This window comes from Oreochromis niloticus, linkage group LG2 (genome assembly GCF_001858045.2).
Source record: "Oreochromis niloticus isolate F11D_XX linkage group LG2, O_niloticus_UMD_NMBU, whole genome shotgun sequence".
Taxonomy (NCBI): Eukaryota; Metazoa; Chordata; class Actinopteri; order Cichliformes; family Cichlidae; genus Oreochromis; species Oreochromis niloticus.
In genome coordinates, this window is record NC_031966.2 from 2,221,118 (window position 1) to 2,230,812 (window position 9,695).

The window sequence follows — 9,695 nt, forward strand, 5'->3', positions numbered from 1 at the left end:
TGTCCATCCATCCCTTCATTTTTCTTCCACTAATCCGTGGGGCAGAAGCGTAGACCCCAGCCCTCCATGCACCAACAATCTGCAACAGCTGATCCCAGGAAACACCGAGACGTTCCCAGCATAGCCGAGACACAGAATCTGTCCACTGTGATCTTCGTGATGTGCAGTACTGCAGATTTTGGTATAGATGTGATACCAAGTAAATGTATGCTGTATTGCTGATACTTTTAATCTATAAAAGCAGCTTATGTAAGGAAGAGCAGTGTATCATAACTTATGACATGAATCACAAGTTTGCAACTTCTGCAGACATTTTTAATGACCACTAAATCACTGTGATTCTGCAATAATGAGTTCATAAAAACACAGCTGTCAGCTTTTCATTTTAAACTTTTTGTAGACCTGAAAGGTACGTGTGCCTGTCTGCAAAGCACAATGTATGAAATGTGCCGATTGAGACATTTTCCATAATGGATGTTTATTTTTTTAATTTCAAACACACACACACACACACAAATAGACGTTATTTTACACAGTTCACTGGGCTGCATACTGAACCTGGAGGAGAGAAACAACACTCGACAGCACTCGATCCAAGTGTTGTGTTGCTAGTGATATTTGGTTCGATCTGCCCACTTCTACTAGATCCATCTACGGGGGTTCCTCCTTGCAGTGTATGGTCGAAATGCCTCCTAGCTTCTAACTGTCTGCCCTTTGTTATCAGTGAAAGGAAATCTACAGAGCCCTGCATGTGACATTGAAGAAAACAAATTAAGATGTACTTTTGTGAGATCCCACAAAAGTTTGAAGTCCATGCACCTGCAGGTCAGTACTGACACTTTGGCAACAACCACAGCGATGGAGGACACACACCCAATGTGAGAGCGTCAGACTTTTACTGAACTATAAAGACATTAGTGCTTGGCAGCAGACACAGTTTTCATGTAAGTGAGAGACATCTGAAGAGACAAAGGGACACGCTCGTCACAAAGCCTACTCTGACCTGCAGTCTTGGTTGAATTCATTTACAACCAACTGCAGTACTCTGGGCAGGCGTGTATGCACATTTCTTACATTCATTTATTGTTTTTAACAGGATGACACTGCACAGGAATACACGCCCCATCAGGCCATCAAAAACATCAATATATCCCCAGTGGTCGGCCCAGTGTGATGTATACATTACCTGAGCTCTAGGTAATGTCACATTATGGCAAATGCACAAACTCCTTTTCAAAAAGATAACTTGTGATGGCAATATGCTTTTTATTAAAAACTAAGCGAAGTTAAGACATGAGGCTTTTGCCAATATATCGTGAGACACTCCTGATGCTCACAATTCAAGAATTTTTGAATCACCTATTACCGTCCTGCCATGAATTACGTTTGTTTGAGGGTAGGAAATCTGTACTTCTTTCTTCAGATTTCAAATTAAGCACTTTTTTCTCTCGTCATATCTTTTTGATGGATTTCCACAGAGACCTGAAAATTTCCATGACTGTTCACCAAAGCCTGCTGTCTCTTACGGTGAAAGAATGATATCGATGCTCCATATAGATTTAGGTTTTGGCTAAAATTTTACAACTTACAAACCGTAGTTTGAGGGCAAGTCAAGGCAGTTCACCTCTACTCAGTTATGGTGCATTACAAGCCATATATCTTTAATAATTCATATTTTAATTATGAACTATCAACACTTGAAGATTCCTCCATCTCTTCTGAACAGAACGGTCTAAGAATGACCGCTCTAGCTCCTATGGTTAGGAAATTATGGCCATTCAAGGGGAATCCATAAAACCAGGAAGATTTGGAAGATTCAAATTGAATATTCAGACTGGTCGACTGACATCGATCCTGTGTGTGTCTGTGCATTTGTGTTTCCATATGTGCCCATATTTCTAATTGTGTGTATCTGCTGGCTGTTCTTTCGTGCGTTTTTAAAATTTCTCCCAATTTTTCACAGTTGAACAACAAGAAGTTTTGAGTGAACTTCACCTTATTCAGCTTTTTTTCAGCTGCTCATTTTGCTTGTCCAATGTTTCTGCTTAAGTTATTACTTTTCTGCTAAATTGTAGTGTTTCTACTCTGTTTTAGTATTTGTGCCAAATTTAGTTTTTCTGACAGTTATGTTTCCCTTAAGTCTCAATATTTTTGTTAAGATGTTATTTTAATGCTCCATGTCAGAAATACATTGCAGAAAGCCTGCGTCTCTGTGTAGTTGTTCCTGTCAGTACAGGAACAACTACACAGCCTGATGAAGCAGACAGAAGCAGCAGCTCTGATTGGTGGATTCAAATTGAGCAGATCCAGGCTGTTTGACTGGCATAGATACACACAGGCCACACTCTTAATAGCCCCTGTTCACTCTATGCGTGTGTGCGTGCGTCTGTGTGTGTGCGTGTCTGTGTGCGCGCGCGTGTCTGTGTGTGTGTCCTAAATTAAAGGTAAAAACACACACACACACACACACACGTAGTCATCTTTATTTCTATAGCACATTGGCCGACACTTGATGTCTTTTAAATGTGCTGAACAAAGCGATAAAATGATAAAAAGAATTAAAATAGATAAGATGAAAACATTATAGAAACATTGAGACATCCGTATACGTTTGTAAAAAAATGTGTACATGCAAATATGCACAAACATACACACGTATACGTGTCTACACGTGCAAACATCATCCAATGAGATAAAAAAGCAGAATAGCTGAAACACAATAAAAGAGGTGTCAGAGAGATCCTTGGAAAATAGGAAGGGCTTCAGATTGGATCTGAAGACTTCCAAGGATGAAGAGGATTTTATGAAAGGGGGAAGACTGTTCCAGAGCTTGGAGAAAGCCCTGTCACCTCTAGATTTGAACTGGGAGCATGGAACTAATAACAGCATCTGACTGGAGGAGCGCAGAGTTCAAGTGGGCAGGCTAAGAAGATCTGAAATGTAACCTGGAGCCAAACCACGGAGAGCTTTAAAAACAAATAATACACGCACGCGTCTTCAGCATTACTGGGTTTCTGCAGCTCCTGGTTTCGTGTTTAATACATTTCGGCACACAAGCAATCAAACGCTATGAATCGGTTCCACAATATTTGCAGTGACTTTATAATGGGCAAGTTGTAAAAAGGCAGTCGTGATCAGCACTGTGTTACGTTCTTTGTCTAGGCGTGTATTGAACGCAACAAGAAATTGGCCCACTCCCGCTCCACCAAAGCAAGAACACAAACATAGTATCTTTTAAAGTGCTAAGCAGCCATTTATTTGCTTCAGCAGTGAGCAGTGCCAAAAATAACAAACAAAACTCCCTAATGGTCCCTATGCTTTCCTACACAAATGAAAAACCAACCAAAAGACAATTCACTTACCTTCCTAAATGAAAAACAGGAGAAAACTTAATCAACAAAAATGGCTTCTCACACCTACTAGGCTGCTGCAGTGAAGGATATATATACAAGGTGAACAAAATACACAATTGCTACTTTACAAATCTATTTACAGCTATTTACAAAATTAAGCTACTAACACCAGACACACACACACACACACACACACACACACACACACACACACACACACACACAGTTATACTTGCAAATCACTGGGCACAGACACTCTATCAAAATAACAAATCAAAAACACAAGCTATTTGTTAGATGGTGGAGGCCAGTAGAGAGAGGGGGCCAGGTGGCTGTCATCCGGTCCTTAAGTACTGGAGGTGATCAACCAATATCCAATCCCAGGACAGGAAGAGACTCCACCCAGCTACTCAGCAGGCACGCCCAGGTGTCCACCTCCTAAGAGAGAAAGGGAAAAAACCCACAGCCATCCTCTGGTGGGAGGAGTCACACATAAAACAAACACTGACAACCTTGGATCATAACAACTGTAACATTTTGACAACAAATTGTATTTGAATAAAACTGTTTCCTGTAGCTGTAGCCTAAATATGTCTGTGCACCTGAATAGAACCAAAGATTTTTCTCATAGGGTTAATAACGTCTACCAACTATTTCATGTCCACATTACTGCTGAGAGTTTCTCCAAAAACCTCCTTTAATGGCTCTTCATCAGAATATTTATTTAGTTGTTGACATGAAAATCAGTCAGTGTGTATTTTGAACACCTAAAATTCAATGTGATGCCATTATCCTGCCAAACAACATAAAAGTCTCTAAAAAGGTAAGTATGGAACAGCACGTGAGACATCCTTTTTATGGAAGAGGAAGGAAAAGTCATATTTATTATTATTCTCACATTACACAGACTGTTTGTGCTGACTGAACAGGCTCAGGCTGAAGCAGTGCAGATCCTGGCCTATTTTCAAGTATCATTAAAGTTATCACGTGTATAAATCTCTCCACTGGATGTCAGTAGGTTGCAGACTGCAGTCAGTGCAGTCACTTTTCTTATCCCTCCTAATTCAAGAGCATAAACCGATCTACGTTAGCTCTGGTAATTCTGACGATCGTTCAGTAAATCTCGGGTTAATCTCTTTATTTGCTTTTTGGAGAAGTGAAGTTACAAAAACCTCTTCAATCAAATTTGCTTTGGTGGACAGAAACAACCGTTGTAGACTGTTTGGGGTTACCTTTTATAAGTACTGAATTTTCCAAAGTGAAGTCAGTTCTTCTGACCAGGTTCAGACCAGGATGAACAAAAGTATAATACTGAACCCACTAGGGTACCCAAAATGGAGATAAGCAGGCACATAAAGGCATGCTGTAGGTTGACTTTGTCTTTTCTGATTCGTCGGTTTGTGTGGCTCTTTTCACAGGAGTGACCTAACCCACACTTTATTTACTTATATGATAAATAAGTTTAGTGTAATGTGGTGCAAAATACACAGTGTTTACTTTTAATTTAATAACATGAAGCTGCATCAAGTTTCCATGGTGACTGTTCAAGAAATTCTGCATTCATAAATAAACATCAGACTGTCAAAGGAGCTCATCTGTGCGACAAGCCCACCGAGCTGAGAGCGTTTTCAGGTCGAGATCCCCCCGTACGCCATCGTTGGAGAGCAGTTAAAGTTTTTCTTCCTGACTGTGATTTGAAAACGTCTAAATGGAATCAAGTCAGGGAATCTATAAACCTATCAGGGTATGTGACCGTTTTTGTTTCTACTGCATTTCAATAATATGAAGAATTTGATGTAGTTTTAAAAGTTGACAAACTGAGAATCATTTTAAGTAACAATGACTAAATTGCTATTTCTTTGACAGGTGTTGTTCAACACACCGATTTATGAAACAGCTGTAAAGATCTGCTGGCATCTTCCGGGCTACAGGACTCAGGTTAGACCCAGATTCATGCAAACCAAAGCTGACAGAAAATATCAGGTAATTTCTGAGGACCTGAGCGTGGTGGTGATTAAATGTCTCCTTTTACTTTTAGATTGCAATTATGACGGAGTTTCTCAGACTTCAGCAGGAAGATCTAATTCCACCTAACCTCACTGCTGAAGATCTGAGAGATCTTTTGGTGGAGAAGAGCAGGGAGACACTCAGAGAGCAGTGAGTTACTGTCACACTGAAAGTCTGTTTGTGATGACGTGTAAATGCTGAGAGAAAACCTCTGCTTTGCTTTCTTTTGAAGGCTGTGGGAGTTTAAATTAGAGGATTTTGAAGAAGAGGAAGCCAAACCTCTTCTGAGGCTGGTAAGACTACAAAACTCACAAGACTTGTAGTAACTTGGAAATGTCTTTTTTTCATTATGTTCACAAAACCTTTAAACATAACTGCACTGTAAATGTGTTTTCTGTTTCAGGTATGGGCAGTGAACGTCATCAATAAAATGAGGGACGTTGAATTTCAAGCTAGAATGCTTCTCCAGTTCCCAGAGGCCATACCTCCTAAATTTCAGTGAGTCACATGTAATATACAGTTATTAACCCTGTCAGACCCAACCCATCAAAAAATAGCCAGAAAATTCTGATTTTTTGGAACTGAGATGTTTATTAACCCTTTAAACAAAAGCCACAAATTTGTTCTTTGCTATGTCATGTTGTGTATGATTTACTTTTATTATGTATTTATTATATTTTTTGTATCACATTTGATGCATTGGGTGTTTTTGGCAACTTTATGTTAACAACAATGTTAATTTTAGACAAAAAAAAGAGTTTTGTCCATAACATTAAGAAATTATGGCAAGTATTGATCACGTTGATGAGACAGAGGTCTCAGAAACTCATGTATGATACAAAGGGCATTATAGGGTTAACAGTCCAGCTACAGTGTTTCAATATTTAAGTGATGCTTTGAACATGTTTAAAAGATAATTCTTATAATGTTTCTCTACAGAGCACCTAAACTCCTCAGCGTGGTGAAGGATTACGTTGAAATCCTAAAAGAGAAGCAGCAGGAACAGGATAACATCAAACTGCTCACCGCGCAGGAGGTAGTGATCGAGGTAGTTCCCCGCGTTCTCCAGGGCTTCTGGGAGCTGCCTCCTCGTCCCCTCCTAAACATGGCCTCTCAGAGTCTAAGTATCCTCTCCACGAGTGTCACCAAGGCCACTTTAGATCGTGTCTCCAAGAGTCTCACGGCGGAAACACAGGCCATCTTCACCCGCTCCATCCGAGACAATATGGTCGACAGCATCCTGACGGAGATCAGGCAGAAATTTCCTCATGAAATTCTGTCTATCAAAGTTGCAAACTTTGCACCAGTGTTGCTGAAGACCATTGCTGATGTAGCAATGATCCGGATATCTAGAATCTGTGAGCCCCCTTCAAGTCTTCCTGATGTGAAGAACACAAATGGAGAACACTCCTCTGACGGTCTTTCAATGGCAAATGTTCCACCAGCCGAAGGATCTTTTTCAGAAAGTGCTCCACTGCCTGACGTTCTCTGTGAGGAACTTCTTGCTGATAGGGCATCCAGTCTGAGGGCTGAAGACCTTAAGATCGAAGGAGCTCTGTCAGAAAGTGTTCCAGAGCCTGATGTTCCCTGTGAGGAACCTTTTCCTGAACCTGAAACCAATATGAAGTGCAAAGACCTTCAGATCAACAACAAAGAGAAGAAAAAGGGCTTCTTCAAAAGACTGAGAAGTCTGTTCTGCTGTTGTTGCAGACCACAAGACACCGACTGACATTGAAGCTGAAATTGTCACCGTACTGGGTCTGTGACCCAGCACTGGTGTTCCAGTAACTGTAAATATGTAAATATGTTCCTTGATGATTGTTGTTCATGTTTTGGGGGTTTCTTTAGTTTTCAGTGGGCTGGGTGTTTTCTTCCCTTCGTGTTCTTTATTTAATTCTTGTTCATAGTTCCTGATTTGTTTTCCTAGTTCTTGTTTCTTAGTTTTTAGTTTCTTGAATCCACTTGAGTTTCCAGCAATAAAAGCTGCCGATTTAAGTTTTCTTCCACGTAAGAGTCCTGTGTTTGGGTCCTACTACCTGCCCATCACAACACACCATGACAGAAATCAAACTTTATAAACTCATTCATATTTCTACATCAGTCTCCAGCTATATTAAAGATTTTTTTTCTTTCAAACATTTGTAAGAGTCTCTTATGGTTCTCAAAATACTTCCACAAGTCTAGTAGGTGTAGTCCAGTAACATAGCATATTGATGGTATTATTTTTAAAATGGTAAATGGCCTGTATTTGTATTATATTCTAGTCCCTAAGGACCCCAAAGCACTTTACACACGAAGTCGTCCACCCATTCACACACACATTCACACACTGTATTTTTAATACAATTTGAACTTATTCTGTTAACATATGAACAACAGTAACTGAAACGGTATATAAAATGCATTTCCTGTAGAAAATGCAGTGTGAATGCAAATAGCTGAATAGTTTGAGTTGAATTTTTATAATTGCTGAAATCTTTGGTGAAAAACATGTTAAATGGGCTGAAATACACCGAAACATTCACCTGACAGCCAAAGCGCAGAACTGAAATTCACACAGAAGAACTTTGAAACGAGCTGAACAGCTTGAAAATGTACATAAGACAAACTGTCTAATGGCAAAAGAAAATTTAGAGCTAGAGCACATCTGAATTAATATTAATAGCTCATAGTCTTTAAATCGGTGGAATTATGTATTTTAAATGTCTAAACTCAAGCATCTCAAACAATGTTCCCTCTAAGCTGCGCACGTGCGCAATTGCGCACTGCTGGCACGGTCTCTGCGCACAGAAAATCTGCGTTGCGCACAAAAAAAATCTAACCTGAATTGAAATTAAAATTAAAACTTTAACAGTTCTGTTTTGCAGTGTTAGTCAGTGAGTGACTGGCTGCTCCTGTATGGGATTAGAACGATGCCACCTTATCCTGTAGTCCAGCCAATAATGCGATTCACATTCGTATATACGCAGCCAATCAACGTCGCTGACAGGCTATGACAGCGTCCTTATGTGCCGACACCGGTGTTTTAGCTAGCAAAGCGGCGTGGCTGATGTGCAGTGAAGCCACATTAATGACAGCGTGTCCAACCATTGGAGATGTGAGCAGGACAGACGGAACAACTGACGGAGAAAGTGTGGACTTTATACCAGTTTTTAAATTGTGTTGATCGGCCACGTAAAACCAGAGTTATGATAAAAATATCTGCAATGTTTGGTTTTCTTCCTGAATACTGTCGTTGTTTATATTTACTGCGGGAAGAAACGGTAAAAACGGCGTTTTATAAGGAAAGCGCTCTCCGCCTGTGAGCAAAAACTAAACCAAACCCCCCACCCTTTCCTATTGGTCGAAAAAAGTACCGTGTCGACCAATCAAAAAATGATATGGCAACGTGGCATCTAGTTGTTAAGAAACGGGGGAAGTTTTAGGAGTGACGGCGGTGTTCTGAGATGTGAGAGATTTGAGACGTTTAGCGCAAATCTTGTGTAGTTAGTGTGTAGTTAGTGTGTAGTGTAGTCAATAGTTTTGCTGTGTGTGTCAGAACAATGAGGCGGCTGCTGAGTGTTACAGGTGTTACAGCAGTGATACATCTCCTGTTGTCAGGCCTGCAGGTATCAGGCTGTTGTTCTCCTTTATCTCATAGTGGACAGAAATGATTTTTTGGAGTGGCACAAATAATTTGTGTGGCATCAGATTTGATGCAGAACAGCTGATTGTTCTGTAAATAGTTTGAAATGTTTATTTAAAAACGCCTTGGCTGCATTAAAAAAACAGCTGCAAAAAACTTTGTTGTTTGCCAAACTGAGTTACTTTTTTGAAGAAGTAACTATATAATTAATTGCCCAACATTGGTCATTATATGCTGTATTTGCAGACAGAGTTACAGACTCTCTCCCAGACCACAGACTCATAATACAAGTCAGAGCTTTATGGAAAAAAGAAAAGAAAAGAAAGAAAGTTGTGTTTTCAAAATTGGAGTTCAAGTTATTTTTACTTCCAATAGTGTTAACATACTACACAGGTCATGAACAGGATTTTTTACATTTTCATTGTAAGTGGGCTAAAGCAGTTAATTAAAAGTAGTCTAACATAAATGTAAATGCTGTAATTTGATTATTTTAATGAACCATGTAACTTGGATGGATTAGATGCTGGCGTGACCACAGTGCACACGTCTGATGTCGCTCACAGTGGTCCAAGGGACGCTCAGGGAGTTTGTGTGTTCGCTCAGACACATGAAACATTAGAGGGAACATTGATCTCAAATGAAAAAACTGAATATTTTCAGTTTTGTGTGTGTGTGTGTGTGTGTGTGTGTGGAGAAGGGGGGTATTACAA

General features: G+C 39.9%; 1 protein-coding gene across 1 annotated transcript; it reads left to right on the forward strand.

The window, feature by feature from the left end:
- The first annotated feature begins 4,632 nt into the window (after window positions 1–4,632).
- LOC102075921 (uncharacterized) lies at window positions 4,633–7,447 on the forward strand. Its single transcript, XM_005463124.4, has 6 exons — window positions 4,633–5,097; window positions 5,220–5,291; window positions 5,392–5,510; window positions 5,593–5,653; window positions 5,764–5,858; window positions 6,300–7,447. Exons 1-6 carry the CDS (start codon window positions 5,062–5,064, stop codon window positions 7,087–7,089), a joined length of 1,173 nt encoding a protein of 390 aa, XP_005463181.1. The 5' UTR covers window positions 4,633–5,061; the 3' UTR covers window positions 7,090–7,447.
- The last annotated feature ends 2,248 nt before the right edge of the window (window positions 7,448–9,695 follow it).